The sequence below is a fragment of the Callorhinus ursinus genome, unplaced genomic scaffold (genome assembly GCF_003265705.2).
Source record: "Callorhinus ursinus isolate GAN/ISIS: 27379988/994484 unplaced genomic scaffold, GSC_fseal_2.0 scaffold7, whole genome shotgun sequence".
Classification (NCBI taxonomy): Eukaryota; Metazoa; Chordata; class Mammalia; order Carnivora; family Otariidae; genus Callorhinus; species Callorhinus ursinus.
Genome location: NW_027397069.1, coordinates 48,666,111 through 48,686,600, shown reverse-complemented (window position 1 = coordinate 48,686,600; position 20,490 = coordinate 48,666,111). Strand labels below are relative to the sequence as shown.

Below are 20,490 nucleotides of genomic sequence, written 5' to 3'. Positions count from 1 at the left end.
GAGGAGCAACTTCTACATCCTCTAGCAGGAAATGGTGAACCTTCTACTTTCTGTTGTTAGCTTGGGTCCCCGGCTGATCTTTGGCACTTTCTGCAGCAACCCGGCCAAGCAGCCTGTCCCTGGCAAGAGCAACCCCACCAGAAGGGTGAGCAAAGACAGAGGCACGGTTTGCTGTGTTTTCCGCATTTACCTACCCCACTCTGGCCAATGTTTACAGCAGGTTCTGCTCTTAGCATCTCCAAGATGTTATTTTATTTATCCTATTTCTTCAGTGCTCTCTGTGTATGCAGCTCTATCTGAATGTAGCGAGATGTGGAAAGCAATGAGAAGATATGCTCTCTTTCCTCTGGGAGCCTTCACGACCCACGTATATTGTTGAACAACATCCAGCAATATTTGCTCCTTGTTTCTCTGCACCCGTTGCTTCGTAGCCCCATGTCCTGTTGCTTGAACTGGTGTTCCGCAACACATCTCTTTGTGTTTCGTCTCATGGTTGTTTCTGGCCTGTCTCCCTCGTTACACTATGGTTTCCTTCAGGGTGGAGCTGTGTCTATTTGCATCCGTACCTTCAGCCTGAATCCAGGTGTCTGGAAAACAATGGGTACTTAACAAATGCGTGTTGAGTGGGACAGGCTTGACGGTTTCTCAGACGCTGTGTGTCATATTCCTCCTGCTTAAAAGTGTTTTGATGTCCTTAATGTCCAAAGCTCAGTCCTTGGAATAAGAACAATCTGTCCGACTAGATATTGCACTTCTGGATGAGAAACCAGTAAATGAACCAAGGATATGCTTATAAGGCTTGCGGATGCATCTGCAATGGCTGTCAATTCAGCAGAACAAATTAATTAGTTGAAATTATCCTTCGTGGTACCAAAGGAAAACCAGCCTCTCTCTAGTAAATAAGCTTTGATAGATATAGAATAATAATCCTGAGTGCAGCGTTGCCAGAGCCTCCCCTCTGCCATCTGGAGCGATGTTCCTGCATGGTGATGCCTCATCAGCTCTGTCTCGGTTTCCCTCCTGCTCTGTGTTTTCTCCTCTCCCTGTCCTTGCTCTGTCATAGGAGGATGCGTGTGACTTCTCTTCTGCCCTCTTTTCTTCCTCCCTGGCAGTTCTTGGCTTCAGAATGTAGTGTTTTGCTTTTTAACATCTTCACATATAAAAAACTATGTATTCATTAGGATTTTTAAATAGAGGAAAATATAAAGGACCAGAAATGGCCTCCCATGCAGATAAATTTCTGTTGATAGTATGAGGAAGTAATGTATGCCCATGGATCGAAAGTTAGAAAGCAAAAATTGTATGTGATGTTAAAGCTCCTTACCCCGCTTATCCACCTTCCATGCTTCTCTCCCCAGTGATAATTACATTTTGGTGTATGTTCTTTATAAAATTATTTTAAATATGATACACATCTGTATATAAAAGTTGAAATGGATGTATCTTTTCTACTTACATGGAATAGTCCCAAGAAAACTGCTCTGAACCTATCTTTTTCCCCCTCTATTTATTTTATTTGTCTCATGAGAAAAAGTTTTTTGAGTATTTGACACAGAATGTTACACTAGTTTCAGGTGTACAACTTAGTGAATTAACAAGTTTATACCTATGCTAGCTTCCCCACAAGTGCGGCTACCATCTGTCCCAATACATCACTTTTACACTATCATTGACTGTATTCCTTTTCTACGTCTTTTATTCCCATGACTTATTCATTCCATGACTGGAAGCTTTTACCCATTTTGCCCAACCCCCACCTCCCTCCCCTCTGGCAACCATCAGTTTGGTCTCTGAACCTATCTCTTATTACTTAATATATCTTAAAGGTCCCTCTGTAGGTGCCTCCCCTTCTCTCCCATCTACCTTATTCTTTGTATCTCTTGCATGGTATTCCATTGTGAAAATTGTTTAACTTACTGGTCCATTTCCTTATTAATGGGCACTAAGACTTTCTCTTGAACTTTTACTTTTCAATACTACAACTGTGACTATCCCTGTATGTGTACCTTTGAACAATTCTGCAAAGGAGGTGTGCATCTTACCTGTTGATGGTTGTTGCCAAATTGTCCAAAAACTAAATCAGTATTCACTAATTTAGATATGTCACCAAAGTGCTTGACCATACTTGTTTTTCTGTTGATCTTTTCTAGTTTTTTTCCAGTATGATAGAAAAATTTTATCTCATTGTTCTGATTTATATTTCTTTGTGCATGAAGATGATGACCATTTTGAATTTACAAGCAATCTGTACTTTGTGAATTTTCCCTTCCTATCCTTTGGCCCTTTCTCTGTTTGGTTGTTGTTTTTTCTCATTAGTTTATATGAGGCCACCTCCTCAGGCTTCCCCTGAGCCTTGATCTAAAACAGTAACTGAGCTTCACATCAGTGTGTTTAATCCTCCACATAGGATTACAACTGGATATATTTCTCACTTGTTTATGGGTTTCCTTTTTTCTAGAGTAGAATCTCTTAAGGAGCAAAGTTCTCCTCTTAACTTGTTCATTATTGTATCCCTGTCACATAGATCCAAGCCTGGCTCATAATAAACACTCAGATGTTATTGAATGAATGAAAGAATAATCGAATTAGTTTATATGTGTTATACACATTTTTTTAAGTTTGTTTTCTAATTTTGTTTATGCTACTTTTTCCGATGGAAGCTTTGCATTTTTATGCAAATTTACCAATCATTTTCCTTTATGATTTCTGAACCTTCCTTGCTCTACCCCTATAAATAAATTTACCCAAGCCTCCTGTGAAAACTCCTATGGTTCCATCTTTTAAAATTTATTTTTATATTTAAAAAATCTAGTTTTAATTTTTCTAGGAATAGTTAGCTAGTTCTTCATCATTCATTGAATTGTCTCTCCTGCATGCATTTAGCATACAACTTTGTGGTAAACTACATTTCCATGGATTCCTGAACTCAATCAAATTGTTTAAATTGCTGTAATTTCATGATAGGTTTTAATATTTGGAGAATCTGATTCTCCCTCATTTCTTTTCTTTTTGTTCATGGCTATGATTGCATATTTTTTCCAGATGAACTACAGGATCACTTTTGCCAAGGCTGAAAAAAATAGTTTGAAGAAATACGTAATAATATTCATGTATAGCCGGAATATATGCCTTTTATAGTTTTTGTCTTTATCTCATATCTAGAACTGATGAGAATTTAATTTGTTCAGAGTTCATGTTATTAAACTTAGGATGGACTGGATATCAGAAGTTGCTCCTTGGAGAAAAGGGTTAGTGCATGTGAGAAGAATTCGCATCCTTTGACAAGAGAGTTTTTTATTTAAGCTAGATATGTTCTGCTAGAATTTTTGAGTTTAAATAGGGGCTATATTCTGGCATTTATACTTGAGTATGATGAGCTACTGACAAGTTATTCTTAAATGCCGATTTTGGATGCATCTTTCAGGAGATTAGATAAAAAAAAGTCTAAGTTTTAGTCTTTATTTTGCGACTAATGAGCCATTTAGCTCTTGATAAGTTACTTAAGCTGAGTTTCTGATCTTGTTCCCTCATCTGTAAAATAGGCATAATCTTCACTCATCAGTTAATATTTTATTTATCTGCTTATCTTTGGGAATTATTGTAAGGATCAAATAACAGAATTCTGGTAAAATTTTTGTTGGAAAATGTTAGGTTCTGGTTAAACACTGTACCTTCAAAATATTTCATTTGCTTACCTCTAGTCCCTCTCTCCCTAAAGCCCATTGAAAAGATGATAAAGGGAAAATTTTGTTTTAAGATTTATTTATTTATTTGAGGGAGAGAGAGAACACAAGCAGGAGGGGGGAAGAGAGAGGGAGACAGAATCTCAAGCAGACACCATGCTGAGCCCGAAGCCCCCCTCACAACCCCTGAGACCACAACCTGAGTGCAAAACGTGTTCGATGCTTAACAGACTGCACCACCCTTGCACCAACCCCCACCAAAATTTTTTTTTCAAAGCCATAAGCCAGTAAGAGTAAAAGAACAGGTTGGAGACTGCAGTAAAGAAAAGGAACCAGCAGGATTTTGGAAGCTAAAACATAGAGCAGGAAAAGCCAGAACTCATTTGGAAGAAGTCATAAGGTGTATGTTTTTTCAAAGTTAAGAAGTAGAAGAATACGCATACTATTAAGAAGGAGGTAATTGGAAGATAAACCACACACAGGAATTGAAAGTGATTTGGAGGTTGATGGGGGAGGACAGGAGGTTCTTTTATTTTAGTATAAGGCTTGGTAGTACTAATAAGTAGCTCTCTTACTTGGTAGACTTTTAACTATGTTCATACATTATAGTGACAAAAAATAAAATGAAATAAATGACTTTGTCATTGCAGGAAAGTGAGTCTCTAGCACAAGGCCTGGCATCTAGTGCATGAATGCCTATAGAACGGTTGAGTGAATATTGTTCAATTATTTAGAAAACTCTCCGATTTTTTTCTCCTGGTGGTGGTGCTGGATAGCAATTAGAATTAAATAATGTGCTTTAAGGATTGATGATATATTTGGGTTATCACAGTATATGAAACCAGCCTCTTTGTTTGGGGGATGGTGTAATGTTAGAAGACCTTTGAATAAAGTTAAAAAATAAAATGTCAACCTGAACTTTGAATTTATTTTATATTTTGCATCCAGGACATTTTGTGGTTAAAAAATACATGTGTTGGCATGTGTTTAATCCAGATATGTCAGCATTCTCCCTACCAGAAAATCCTCTGACCTGCGCGCTAACTTAGGACACGGTTCTGATAACTCTCATCCTTTGCCTTTTCCTATCTTTGAAAAGGGGTTAAAAATCAGTCGGCCTCAAGGAAGGCACTTGACTACTAGAGAAATCCTGGCACCTAGTTCTTTGGCTTAATACCATAAGCAGAGTGACTAAGTTTGGAAGTTACCTCTTCTAGGAAAAAAATCAGAATGTCCACAGCAGCGGGGCGCCTGGGTGGCTCACCCGTTAAGCGTCTGCCTTCGGCTCAGGTCGTGATCCCAGAGTCCTGGGATCGAGCCCCGCATCGGGTTCCCCGCTCCGCGGGAAGCCTGCTTCTCTCTCTCCCGCTCCCCTCGCTTGTGTTCCCTCTCTCGCTGTTTCTCTCTCTGTCAAATAAAAAAAATCTTTAAAAAAAAAAAAAAAATGTCCGCTGCAGAGATTTAGTTGTAGTAACACGATCTCCTACCCGAAGCAAAGTATCCCCTCTAGGGAGTCCGAAGTTCTGCTGGTATTAGAAGTAATTAGTCAATAATAGGTAAGTTGATTATTCTCCAGGATGCAGAATGTTTTCCTAATGGAATTGCACTACAGAATTGAGTCCATCATTTATTTGTAAGCTGCTATAAATTTGTTGGGAAAGAAATGTTAGAGAAATACCAGGAAGTAGTATTGTGTGACATTTCTTGAACAACTGATGTGATTTTTCTTTGGAAGACACAGGTGAGTTTGACTCATACTGTATTTTCCTCTGTGTATGTTGTACCTATTAGTCTAATATCTTGAGCATGCACATTGGAGTTTTAATCTTACAATTTTATACTCCCAGAGCTATTGTTTGACTCAGGCACAATTATTTTTGCTACCTAATTATATAAGAAAATAATTTCACATGGAAATGGTACTTAAGTAGAAGTTTCAAAAATAAAATATTATACCAGCTCAGGCTAAATATGTAATTGATTTGGGGATCTTCTGTACAACCATGTTAACTGAAAGCCATATTTTAAAACTTTTATTGTTCTTAGAGTGAATTACTGGAATTTAACCGACAACAACAGGAGGAAGAAAGAACCAAAACCCACCAAGCTGAACACAGGAGGTATAAATGGCTAATAAGATAAGCATCCTTGATTAAAATAACTACCAGTTTTTGCAATGTTTTAAGAAAACACTATAGTCATATTGGACATGGTTTTGGAATCTATATTACCTTGTTAATCTCTATATTATTGGGGTATGGTATGTATGTGAGGATGCCAACTGCTACATACATACACACATACACATGCAATATCCAATTTTTCTGGATAGGTGGTATAAATTCACACTAGAAAACGGAATCATGCTGTCAAGCTATTTGTTTATTTAGGAGATACTTAATTTGCCTCCCATGGGACAAAGAATCTTATTACTTTGAGATAATCTTTTACTATTTGTAGACAACTTTAGAATAATTGAACTCGTACAGATGGTGAGATACTCATACTTGAATATGAAAGGTCAGACAAGAACTATTTTATATTGACTAACATATTAGGAAAAATATCTTAAGATAGAACCATTAAACAATTTTTAACATTGTAAGTACTCTCTTATCCCTAGTATCAGACACTGAGAGTACCCAGTAAAATACCATATTGATGTTGGGCCAGTGCTAATTACCTCCATATCTATCATTATTCTAGGATTTTCCTGGGGGCACTGGGGTTATCTGAGTTTATTGAAGTGTGCTTGAGGATCTCAGAAGAATTTAATGTAAAGGCTTTCCTGATCTAAAAGAGCAAATTCTTTTGAAGCTGAGTGGTTTCACTTATATGTTTAACATTTCCCTATTGCTAATGTGTATTTTTTAGTTGTGGTGGTTTCATTTTGTAATTGAGACTTTACAAAGTGTTAATGGAAGCTCCCAATTCTGCTGGAGCTGTGAACTATGGATGGGTACTCATATAATTTTTCTGCGGGGGGGACTGGATTATTCTGCTTCCATAGTCCAGTCAAAATAGTTTTAAACTGTCAAATTTATGTGGTTTTCTCTGACTAAAAGACAACATCAAAATTCTGATACACTGGGTAGGCTATTTTTTTGGGTAAGTGGTAACAGTTATTGCTATTTTTTTTTAAATAAAGTAGGATATAAAATAGTTTAGTCTCTTATTGGTTTTTCTCTTTAAAATTATTTCTACTAAAAAACCTGATAGTGCATTTCTTTAACACTGGTTGTTAGTAAGTAGCCAGTTATTTCTCTGAATTTCTGAGGATTGATTAGATTGTAAAGCTTTAAGCATCTTAAAGATAGTGTGATATGTTACATTAATAGGCCCTCTTGCTAAGAAATTCATGTTCGGTGGGCATCCAATAAAAATGAAAGTTATTTGATTAGAGGTGGAAAGGATTAATTTCTTGTTGTAGGAAACTTGACCCTCATTCTTTATTTCCATAATACTGGATACCTAAATATTGGTGGGGCTATTTATTTTCTACACCTTATTTTCTCTTTTTACTGATTCTAGTTAAATATAGATGCAAATTTAATCTAAGAGGAAATCTCTCTGGGTAAAAACCTCAGTAACCAGTTTTGAGGTAACTGATCAAGTTTTTGAACACATATTTTATGTTCTCGGTTTTTGAGGAGAGCATATGTTTGTATTGTCCTTTAGAGTTTACAGTGGGCTTTCGCATGTTAAATGAAAATACTCATTCAGTAGTCTCTTAATGAATAAAATCACTGTGACTGTTCCTGCTGAGGGCAATAGCACTAGCTGTGTGTGTGTGTGTGCGGGGGGGGGGGGTTTGTGGGTGTGTATGTGTAGAGGCCATAAGTTAGGTTTTCTCCAGGGACATAATTTTATTAGAGTCAAAAAGACAACATGCTTTTTACTATTTAGAAGTTGACATAGCAGACAACTCAACTCTGTTTTATAATTGAAAGCTTGTGGAATTCCTCACAAGCTTTTCCAATGCCTCCTATATTGATTGAGCCTGGCTGCACCTGAACCTGACCCATGGTAACTTTCCAAGTAAGAGAAGACAGCTGAAACTTCAAAGAGAAAAGACAAAGCATGGGCATCAAGGACTTGAAAAGATCTGCTCTATGAGCTGAAAACTGGAGTGAACTGAATTGATTTACTGAAACTTGAACCATCCTCAAATAGTTTTTATCCATATTAACCCTTAGAAGGAAATCCAGAGCAGTGGTTTGACAGCAATAAAATGTATGCACTTTCTAAGACTAGTAAACAAATCTATAAACTGGTACTCTTTCTTCCCTTTGAATTCGCAATAGGAATTGAGAAAAAACAATCTCTTTACCACCTATGATCTCTTGTTGACCCACTGTGCTGTCCTCTTAGTAACTGATGCTCAAAAGTGAATCATATCACCTGTGTACATGACAAGCCATCAGTCTTCACAGTGTGTGAACAAATTGACAGCTGTGGACATTGGGCTGTTTTGCAGCCTATACTCACCCTCACTGGTGGTTTCATTATGCAGCTGCAGTCACAGAAGTAGGCAGATGTGGGCACCGTACACCTGGATTATTCATTTATTCACTTTTTACCTATCAGGACACACTCCGTGAAGGATTTGTTCTAGGCACTGGGAATCGGCATAAGATAGCAGAGAACATCCCTGACTGCATGGAAATTACAATCTGGAGAAAAGAAATAGAAGTCAACAAGTTAACACCAGGAGTATTTCAGACAATGACATGTATGTGTGGGGAGAGACTGGAGGTGACAGTTCCTCCATGAAGAGATAACATCAAAGGACAAGAGCCAGTCACATAGAGATTGGGGTCAAAATCATACACTTAGATGTCCCCTATTATTAGGTGTAGGAAAAAAATGCAAAGGCCCTCAAGTGGGAATGAGTTTGGACTTTTTGAGTCTCAAGTGGTTGGATTATAGATGGTGAGGAAGAGAATAAGATGCAATGAGGTTGGCAGAAGCCAGAAAATACAAGATTTTGTAAGCCAGTGATTTTATTCTAGGACTAATGGGAAATCATAAGAGACTCTTCACTCTAGGAAACAAACTGGAGGTTGCTGGAGGGAAGGGGGTGGGGGGATGGGGTAACTGGATGATGGGCGTTAAGGAGGGCACTTGATGGAATGAGCACTGGTGGTTATATGCAACTGATGAATCACGAAATTCTACCTCTGAAACTAATAATATGCTGTATTTTAATTAAGTTGAATTTAAATGAATGAAAAAGACTAATGGAAAATCATAGGAAGGTTTTAAACAAAAGGAAGGCATGATCCCTTTTATAATTTAGTAAGGTGGTTGTGTGGAGAATGAATTACAGAGGGTGGGAGTGGAAGCAAAAGCAACATGAGAGAGGATGGTGATTTAGACTAGAATGGTGGCCATGGGAAGTTTTGGTTTTTTTTTTTTTTATAATCTATAACACACAGGAAAATCCATGAAACAAGTATTTAGAATGATTAATTACAGAGTGAACATCCAAGTAGCCAGCTCCAGAAATAGAATATAACCACCACCCTACAGTTATCCCTTATTCTGACCTCTATGATAATCATTTTCTTGCCTTTCCTTAAGGTTTTACCTTCTATGTGTTAACCTTAATTTCTGAAATTGATTGCTGCAATAATGACCAAACATCGGGAAAAGATATACCCATTCTTTCTTTTGAAAGTTTGAGTTTCCCTTTTCTGATATTTCCCATTTCTTATACTCTCTTCCTATTTTCCTTCTACTTTGCACTTATGGGATTTACTTTAGCAAGACTGGCAGAGGGGTACAGGGCATATGGGAGGGACATTTCCATTGCAACAATAGTGCCACAGAGCTATTTTTGGTTCCCTTCATGTTTCAGGTCTTGCTGAAGCTTTCATCCCCCCTCAGCCTCTAGAGTTCACACCTGGCATGGCCTGGAGGGGTATGGTTGCTGGGCAATAAGGCTCTTGCTGAACTGGTAGAAGATGAAGGACTGAAGCTCTGAAGTTCAGAATTGTGCCCCCTCTGGCTGGGGCCATAAATGGCCCCAGTTCCAGCAAAGGGCTGTTAACAGCATGTCATGTGGCTAATGTGAAAAGAAGTTTTCTATAGATTACTTCTAAGCTGAGGGGGGAAAGCAATCCTCACAGTCAGTTCATACAGCATGTTAGGTTCTCAAAAATCTCTCAGCCCTGTAGCAAGCCTTCCACTTACACACATTTTTCATTGTTTAAAGGGTAAATAATATTTTTCTGGACCGGCTCCAAGGCAAAAGTCAACCAGGTGGCTTTGAGCACGTTGGAGGCCATTGGAATATGAATAGTGGTAACAGCTGGGTGAGTTTTTTTTCTTTTCTCTTAAAAAAAAAGCTTTCAAAGTTGAAGAGTAAAAACAATGAGAATTTTAAAAATATGTTGTGGCTTTCTCCCCAAGATACTATTTTTTGGGTGTGCTGTTCAGCTGTGTGATGGGCAGTCAGCCAGGGTGATTACTGTAAATTCCACAATAGTTTCTAGAGAGGAGAAAGTCCTGGTTTCAGTGCTGGCCAATCAAAATAAAAAATGACACCTGCCCTTTGTTCTCAGTGTGATTGCCTAGACTGTAAAGATTTTTTATCACCCCTTGCCCAGACCTACAACAAAAACAAATGAAATTTTTTTTTAAGAGGATTTTCAGCGCAATATGGTTATAAAAATAGTAAGCATTCTCTAGTAATATATTCTTTCAGTGAAACTAGCACATCAAAGAAGCCAGTATTTAATTTTTCACTACAAAATGATTTTTTAAAAAACCCTACAGCAAAAGGCACTTTTTGGAAATGAAATGTCCTTATGGATTTCTGTGAAGAAAACCTTGTAACTGTGTTGTAATATGTGTTTAATGTGTTTTGTGTGTACAATATATCATTGAACCAGCACTGAATCTTTGCAATGTGTATAATTGTAGGCTTTGCAATGTGTATAGAATCAAAACTACACTCGGTTTTATAATTTAATTGAAGCCCAAGCGCATATGTACCTACTAAAAAAAATGGAGCAGATAGAAATCTTCAAACTGGTAAAATACAACAAAATAATCAAGTGCTTGCTGGAAACTCTACAGACCACCCTTTAATAAATACTTGATGGACAAAAGATAATTTTTGAGAAGACAATCTGTTGGAAATCTTATGCATGTTTTCTTGAAAGGCATTTAGTAGTTAAAATTGATGAATAGATTTCACAAATATATATATATTCAACTATCTTCTATATACATATATAGAAGATAATTGAATGTAGGCAAATTTGCAAGGAATGATACTGGATGTGTATCCATAATGTACGTTCATGTGTATCACTATGGCATTCAGAATAGGGACAACATGGAAGAGAGAGAAAAGAAAACACATATTTTTGTATCAAGAGTTACAATTTACGAATTATTGATTTATTCATAAGAATAGATGAGTAGGAGTCCTGTGGAAAATGGGGCATTGTGACTGAAGACATTATCCAAGTTCATGAAATTTATAAGTTGTGAGACATGATTGAAACTCGGATTTTGGACAAGACTTGGAAACTGCACATTTTCTCCTCCACTTACCAACTCTCAAAATTTAGAAAGTACTTAGAAAAATACCTGGAATGGAGGGGAAGATGGTGGGAGAGAGTAAATGAATACCATGTGGGCTGCTGTTAAGGGAATGAGGGTTTGGAAATCTAGCTCACCACTGACTACTGGTAGGCTTTACGGAAGTGAGCTATAAATCTCTGCTTGGATTCTTCATGGATAAAAAGAAAAGAACATCATTTTCTTTTGATATGTGTGAAGGTTATTAAAGTTTCCTTAGTAGGATAGTCTTGGTCAAGCCCAAGGTGGTTATCGGCTCTTCCCTTACTTGAAAGAAGCAGTGACAGAAAGGCGAGAGCTTCCTCAGGGCCCCACCTCCACCTCCCTACAGACATCCTTCCCTCTATGTCTGCTTCTCCTTGGGGACCAGATTCTTTCTCATCCACCTACCAGGGGACTTTATTCTAATGATACTCCCCTCTCTCCTGAATGGTCAAATGTTCATCTGAACTAGAAAATTCCCATCAGCATAAAACAGAAATATAAATTATATTGATACCCTTCTCCCTCTTGCTACTGTTCTGTTTCTTTGTTCCCTTTTCAAGCAAAACTTCAAGAGGTATCTATCCTTTAGCTGTCTGTAATTTCTTTCTTCCCATTTCTCTTAAACTCATTTCAATCATGATTTAGACTTTAGTATATGTGCTGCCAAAGCGAGCATCATGATTTAGACTTTATCAGTCCAACCATAATGCTCTTGCCATGGCCACTAATGTTGTCCACATTACAAAGTCCAGTGGTTATTTTCCAGTCTTCCTCTTTTGACCTATTGGCATCATTTGTCATGGTGAATCATCCCTTCCTCCCTGAAGCCCTTTACTTGGCTTCTGGGGCATTATACTCTCCTGGGTTTCCACCAGTCCTAGTGGCTACTCCTTTTCATTCCCCTTTGCTGGGTCCCCTGTATCTTGCTGTCCTCTCAACATTGGAGCACCTCAGAGTTCCACCTTGGATCACCTTCTGAACTTTATGTTCACTTAACACCTTGGTGGCCTCATTCATTCTCATGAATTTAAATACCATTTATGTGTTTATTACTCCCACATTTCTAATTCCAGCCTTGACCTCTGGACTCCAGACTTGCATATCCATTTATCCACTCAACATCTCTACTTGCATCTCTAGTGGACATTTCAACCTTAACATGTCTAAAAGTTAACCTTTCATTCCTTCTACCCGAGTGCTCCATTTGCACTTTATCCTTTCATATATTGGTACAACCCATCTCACGTCACTCACAATTGATCTATCAGCAACTCTTCTTGACTTCTCCTCCAAATATATACAAACCAGCAGCTTCTCACTACCTCCACCACCATCATCCTAACCTCCGTTAGTGCTCAGCTAGATTCTTGAAATAGTTCCTAGATGGTTTCCTTGCTTCCACACTTAGCCACATACAACCTATTCTCAATATGAGTTATCCCTTTGAAACAGAAGCCAGATCCTGTCACTTTCCTCCTTGAAATCTTTCAGTGGCAGGGCGCCAGGGTGGCTCAGTCATTAAGACCTAAGCCTTCGGCTCAGGTCATGATCCCAGGGTCCTGGGATCGAGTCCCACATCAGGCTCCCTGCTCTGCGGGAAGCCTGCTTCTCCCTCTCCCACTCCCCCTGCTTGTGTTCCCTCTCCCGCTGTGTCTCTGTCAAATAAATAAATAAAATCTTTAAAAAAAAAATCTTTCAGTGGCTCCCATGACTCTCCAAATCACATGGAGTAAAAGCCAAAGTCCGTACAGTAGCCCACCAGGTGCTTCCTGCTCTAGACCCCACTTTATCCCTCTGGTGCTCTCCTACCACTGCCCTTCCCTTCTTCCTCATTCCTCCCAGCCACACTAGCTTTCCTGTTGCTCTTTGCAAATTTAAGGAACTGGCTTCTTTCACCTTATGGCCTTTGCACTGGCTGTTCCCTCTCTACTCTTCTCCATATGATTTGTTCTCCAAGCCTTTTCTTGATCCCACCTCAGTGAGGTTTCCTTGGCCATCTATTTAATGCTGGCACTTGTGCCCTTATCCCTGGCTCTAGCCATCCTTTTTCTGGGCTTCACTTTTTTTTTTTTTTTCCATGGCACTCTGCAACTTCTAACATACCTTTCTAACATTATTTATTTATATGTATTATTTACTGTTTTCTCTTAGTCTCTCTCTGAGGTAATGTATGTTCCATATTGCATCAATCAGGGCCCTTTGATTGTTTTGTTCACTGATCTATCCCAAGCATAAGACAGTGATTGGAACTTAGCACAGGCACAAGGAAACAGGTGGCTGTGATTGACGGTTGGCAAAACAACAAAGATTTAGAACCAAATGATTTGATATACTGAAATGCTGAGATACTAAATTTAAAATAGCTATGTATAAAACACTTGATGGAACAAATATTGGATTTGAAGCAATGAGCAAAAACAAGAGACAAAGACAACCAAGAAGATTTGAAAAAGAACAAAATAGAACTTCTAGGAATAAAGAAACAATCTTTGGAATTAAAGCACTCAATGAATTCATCACAATAAAAGGAACACAAATTAAGAACTAAATAAAAATACCATTTCTCATCTATTTTGGCAAAAGAACAAAAGATCTGCAATATACTCTTTTGGCAAGACTGTGGGGAGAAGGGTTCATTCACACATCGTTGGTGGGAATTCAAAATGATACAAACACTATCTAAATTAATTTGTCACTGTCCCTTTGCATAAAATAAAAACCAGGCCTAGACAGATTGCAGAAAAGCTCTACTAAGTATTCAAAAAACAGATTATTCCGGAAGTCTACCAAGTTTTCCAGATAAATAAAAAAAGAGAAGATAATCTCCAAAGAATTAAGCAAGTGAATATAACTTGAATCAAGATCACACACAGACTATACAGAAAAAAAAATATGAATATAGGCTCACTCATAAACACAGATTTAAAAAATCACAAACAAAATTTTGACAGATTCAATAATAAATTTCTTTAAAAAGCATAATATATCCTTATCAAATTGGATTTATCCCAGATGCAAGCTTGATTTATCACAAATGAATAAACAAAACAAAACAGAAAAACTGAGATGATTTACCTCATAAATTATAGGAGAAACACCGTATGATCATCTTAGTAGATCCAGAGAAAACATTTGATATATTTCAATACTCGTTTGTGCTAAAAGCTGCTAGGAAATTTCTTTAGCTAATAAAGGGAGCAAAAATCTATAATAGAAATACATCAAAAGAATTTCCTTTAAATCATATGCAAGGGTTGAAAGGAAAAGAAACATTTATAAATCACAAATGATATAATTATCTACTCAGAAAATCCAAAAGAATTAATATTTAAGTTATTAAATAAGAGGACAACAATGCTGGTAAGTGTAGGATCAATCTATAAAAACTTCATTTCTATAAATTGCAAATAAAAATTTAATAAAAAGACAAAACCAAAAATGGACATAACCTTTAAAAAAATTTTTATAGAAAAATCTTAAGGAATAAATGAAGTTATACCTTGTTAATAGACAGGAATAGGAAGGAGCTCTCAAATAATTTATAGATTTAATTAAATTATAGTCAAAGCAAAGAACCAAGAATAACCAATTCGCTACTAAAAATAAAATAAAAAGTATGTATGGAGACTTGATTAAACATTTAATACAGCCTGGAATTGGCACAGGCAGACCCAACCATTTTCTGGAATTCTGACATATGACAGAAGGCAAAGTACATCGTTGGGGGAAAGTGTACTCTTTAACAAATACTATTGGGACAACTGAATACCCACATGGATTGGTGGATTAAGGTAGATTAAGGCTTATAAGTAGAAAAGAAGACTTTTCAAATTTTAGAAGAAAATAGACTATTTATAAAATTGAACTAGGGCAGATTTTGTAAGACCCAAAGTATAAACCAAAAAGAAATGATAAATATACATTAAAATGAAACATCTGTTCATCAAAGAACACCATACAAAAGAAAGAGGAGAAGCCATATATGAAAATTTTTATCCTGGACATGTTTTGTAAATAACAAGTGGACAAAAGTTTAGTATACAGAATGTATTTAAACTGTGTCATTTATTTAGAAGTTGATAGATAACAGCTGAGCTCCCCCAGGAATGAGAGGGAAGAGTTCACAGATGGGGCTTGGAGGAACTACTGGAATCAATAAAAAGCTGAGGAAGAAGAAAAGAAGGAGGGCAGAAAATACAACAAAACAATGATGAAAGCCAAAGAGAGGAAAAACTTGTTTCTTGCAACATCATTTGAACACTTAAGTAATAGGTCTTTGATAAGTGTATTTTGGGTAGACAAATTAGATTGATCTTTATCTTTCAATCTTTTTAAATTTAAATCACATTAGTCTCATATTCCTTTATATCTATCTACATATAGATACAGTCTTTGAAAAATTAAAATTACTTTTACATTAAAAATTTTTTGGTTTTCTAGACCCCTACTACTTTTCATGATGTGACTAGGGTAGGACTTTGAAAGAATCACTTCAAGCTCTGTTTTCTCTGATACCAGTAGGTGTGACTCTTTGAAATGTTGTGGAAACTCTAAATCCTGTGTCTTCAAGGGCAGTTGCACGTTTGCCAAGACCTATGAGGCAACCTGAGATTTTAGTTTCCCAGAATGTTAGAACAGCAATGGTCTGAATCCCAAGTGTAACGTTGCCCAGCATTCTGGGAGGCTTGATGGAGACTTCTTGACCTTTTGCGCAGGGTGGGGGGGGGTGGAGGGACTCATTTAGTCTAGCTCCCCTCCTGGAGGTCCCCTTAGAAGTCAACTTTCTGCTGCATAATACGATGCCATTCTACTCCATACATTTCCATTTAAATTGCTCTGCTTCACACTGTGTTGGTCCTGTCCTTGCCGTAACTATGGAGGTGGATGACAGTATTTGTGAACACTATTATTTGTGACCTATGTTAACCTATTTCTAAGAACACAGCTGATGAGCTGTCACTCAAGAAGCCATTACATTGTTGATAGAGTATTTTCTGAATCAAATGCAATGGGACTGGAAAATTAAAACACGTCACTGGGACAAATCATTAAATAAAGAATAGGCATTTAAGCCCAATATAATAGTGTTCTTTGAGGGAACTTCATTTTGTACTTAACAGAGGCTCTGAATTTTGTTTTGCTGCTTATATTCATTTTTGTTTTCTTTTTCTTCCAGGATGTATGAGAAATACTTACATCTGTCCTTTGTCAACTGATCTTGAAGAACCTCACTTGATGATTTTCCTTAACGCTCCTTTGTTTATCCTCACGGTTTTTACCTTGATTTCAATTGCCCACCCACTTCTCTGAACAACTGGGGATGACCGGTTTTTCCCTGTCATTTATGCATGTTTGTAGGAGCTGATTGCTGAGCTCATATTTAATTTCTACTGCCATTGGAATGTTACACTATTTCTCTCATTGGTTTCACATCTTATTGGAAGCCTAATTACAGCAATGTTAGTAAGATGAAAAAGGAGGGAATCATTTGATATTTTCAGGTGTGCAAGACCTATGGGTGCTGCATGCTTGTCTCTCAAAGCAGCTAATTCTTATGTAAGTCTCAGATCACAGTTGGGGAAGCTTTTTTTTAAATTTTAAGCTCTACTTAATCTGGGGTACAAACCTGAGCAAAAGAAAAAATCTTTTATACTCTTTTAAATGCATTTATGAATAAATTTTGAAATACTTCTGTATAAATGGTTTGTTTTTATTTTTAATGAAAATCTCTGAAGTTTTTCTCTTTTGATGGGTCTCATTTTTATATTCTTTATAGTCCATGTAGATCAAATGTAGGACTGCAATCACTATTGGATCTGCCTTTGGTATTGATTTACCTACTAATACTGTTCCTCTGGTTTTTCATAGTGGGCCAGTTAATTGCCTGAAAGGCCATTGTTTATATAAAAGTCAACTAGATACAAATATGGATACAATGTGTGGTTTTTAGGTGTTTTGGAAACTTGTCTTTTCTCTATACAATAGAGAAAAATGTTCTATAGCTAATTCGGTAGGCTTTCCTGTTCTACTTTTATGCCCTTTAACCAGGTTATAGACCTTAGAGTGCAAGAATATTGGTTTTCCATGCTTTATGCTCTAGTCCCAACTCCATGTTATATAGGAGAGCACTGCATTTCGTCTTAGAATGAAGGTTGGAAGAGTAAATAGTTTTTGCAGCTGGGAAACTAATACTATTTTTTTAATGACATGTAATTGACATGCAATGTTATATTAGTTTCAGGTGTATAATATAGTGATTTGACATTTGTATACATTGCAAACTCACCACTGCTGTCTAGTTACCATCTATCACCTTGCAAAGTTAATATAATATTATTTGGTATATTCCCCATGCTGTACGTTATATCCCCATAACTTGCTCATTTTATAACTGGAAGTTTGTGTTTCTTCATCCCCTTCACCCAGTCCCCTACTTCTCTAAAACCTCTCTGGCAACCACTAATTTGTTTTCTGTATCTGTGTGCTTGGGTTTTGTTTGTTTTGTTTTAGATTCCACATATAAGTGAAACCATGCATTATTTGTCTTTCTCTGTCTGACTTATTTCTCTTAGAATATTACCCTCAAGTTCCATCCATTTTATCACAAATGACGAGATTTCATTCTTTTTTGTGGCTGAGTAGTATTCCATATAAGGATTATTTGTTTTCTGTGAAAAATTCCATTGGGATTTCTATAGGGATTGCACTGAATCTGTAGATTGCTTTGGGTAGTATGACATTTTAATAATATTAATTCTTCTAAGCCCTGAGCACAGAATATCTTTCTAATTATTTGTATTACCTTCAATTTCTTTCATCAATGTCTTATAGTTTTCAGTGTACAGGTCTTTCACTTCCTTGGTTAAATTTATACCTAGGTATTTTATTCTTTTTGATGCAATTGTAAACAGGATTGCTTTTTTTTTTTTCAGAATTGCTTTTTTTGATTTCTCTTTCTTATAGTTCATTATTAGTATACGGAAATGCAACAGATTTTTATATATTAATTTTATTCCTGCAACTTTACTGAATTCATTTATACTAATAGTTTTTTTGGCAACATCTTTAGGGTTTTCCATTTATAGTATCAAATCATCTGCAAATAGTAACAGTTTTACTTCTTCCTTTGCAATTTGGATGCCTTTTCTTTCTTTTTCTTGCCTAGTTGCTCTGGCTAGGACTTCAATATTATGTTGAATAAAAGTGGGGAGAATGAGCATCCTTTTCCTGTTCTAGGTCTTAGAGGAAAAGCTTTAAGCTTTTCACCATTGAGTATGATATTAACTGTGGGTTATGTATGTTACCTCTCTCCCCACTTTAATGAGTTTTATCATGAATGGATGTTGAATTGCATCAAATGCTTTGTCTGCATATACTGAGATGATCATATTTTAATCTTACATTTTATTAATGTGGTATATTGCAATTGATTTGTGGATGTTGAGCCATCCTTGTATGCTGCAATAAATCCCAGTTAATTGCAGATGATCCTTTTAATGTATTGTTGGATTCAGTTTGCTAATATTTTGTTGTTAATTTTTACATCTGTGTTCATCAGGGATGTTGGCCTGTAATTTTGCTTTTTTGTGGTGTCCTTGTCTGGTGTGGGTATCGGGAGAATGCTGGCCTCATAAAATGAGTTTGGAAGTATTCTCTCGAATTTTTTTTGGAAGCCTGTCCCTCGGGCTGAAGCTCCAGGTTAAGAAAATTAACCTTTTCACAGGAAGACTGCGGTTGTGTTTTCATCTTCTGTCTATGTAGTGCCCTGGGGTTGGTGGCCTTCCAAGAACTGTCTTTCTGATTGTTACATTCCTATGGAGCTCACAAATGCTAGCCCCCTTGGCTACCAGGGCCAGGTGATTAAGGGGCTTTCCTGTGTGTCCCCACTGGCTTTAGCCAGGGAATGGGGGAGTGTTGCAGCCTTCCACACTTCATGGATTTTAGCTAGGGAGCAGGAGAATGCTGCCACTGTTGAAGTTTGCCTGCCCCAGCCGGGAAGTAGGGGAATGCTCCTGCCACCTGTGTGCTGCTGGCTTCAGCGAGGCAGCAAGACGGTGCTGCTACCACTGGCCCCTGACTGTCTTAGCAAAGTGGTGGGAGGGCTCTGTGTCCAGGTGCACCCACCTGTGCTAGCAGGTTAGATGGAGTGTCCAAAAATGGCACGGCTAGTACCTCCATCTCTGGGATGGGGGGTAGTTTCGGCTGTCCCCTACCCCTTTAGCTGCGAGGAAGTGAGTTCAGGATTTCCCTATGCTACCATCTTGTGGAAATCTCCCCCAAACTAATAACACTTTGCAGCATTAAGAGATCTTCTGTGTTACCAGTCATTCTGTTGAAATGAACTTTCCCAATGTGTATTCAGGGAAGCCTTGGGACTTGAGGTTCCGGGGCCAAGACTGAAGGGTCTCACAGAAGCAGGACAAAGGTGTAGTGTAGACAGGGCTGCACTGGGTGGGGGTGGGTGGCTGAGAACAGACGGCACTCAGCTAGCTTCTCTGGAGTAAACAATGCCGATACGCTTGGTTTTCCGCTCTTCTGCCAGCTGAAGCTGCGTTAGTGCTATTGACACTAACATAAAATGTTTGGTCCATTGGAAATCTTTGTCGTTGCCTAATATGAGGAAAACGAAATCCCTCTGCCCGGATTGGAAACATCACCAGAATGACTAAATGTGTGAATGTTGCAGGCATTTTACTGCTGTGGCATGAAGCCCTTTCAGCCTTACACCTGCCAGCCTAGCTACCTCAAAGTCCACAGTCGTGTTCTGGTTGTCGTGTCTAGGCTCAGCATTCCTCACTTGCTGCTATTTCCCAGTGTGTAATCAAGAGCTGATATAGGGGAAAGGGATGCCTTTTTACATTAGTGGATCTCAGGACAGTTGGCATTAATTTCCTTCCAACTGCCTGCCGTATCCTGCCTCCCCAAAACAAAGATTTTGTTCAAGTACCTGGTCTCATTAAAAAAGGAAAAAAAAATCATTGTGCAGGTATGGAAAATTGTGACTTCATGGCCAAAATTATCTAGAATATGTATGGTGTCGTAAACATCTTCTTGAACAATTCTCTATGTAGGTGGAAGTAAGCAGAAAAGAAGCAAGAGTTGCTGTGTAAGGGAGCCTACTGTTTGCTTTGCACATTTAATCTGCCCTGTTGAATCAATTGGAATACAATTTTGACTTGTGGATAACTTTGGATAGGAATCTCAAAGTTTCCATCACAATTTCTATGCT

At 37.6% G+C, this 20,490-nt stretch overlaps 1 protein-coding gene across 4 annotated transcripts in view; it reads left to right on the top strand.

Annotated features, from left to right (window-relative positions):
- The window catches only part of EPSTI1 (epithelial stromal interaction 1), a 289,769-nt gene extending 273,194 nt beyond the window's left edge, over positions 1–16,575 (top strand). For all 4 annotated transcript variants that reach the window (XM_073894504.1, XM_025874834.2, XM_025874833.2 and 1 more), the window contains 3 exons: positions 5,730–5,803; positions 9,901–10,000; positions 16,438–16,575. In XM_073894504.1, the coding sequence (XP_073750605.1) occupies positions 5,730–5,803; positions 9,901–10,000; positions 16,438–16,446 (183 nt within the window). In that variant the 3' untranslated portion in view covers positions 16,447–16,575. The remainder of the gene's footprint in view (positions 1–5,729; positions 5,804–9,900; positions 10,001–16,437) is intronic.
- Positions 16,576–20,490: the final 3,915 nt, after the last annotated feature.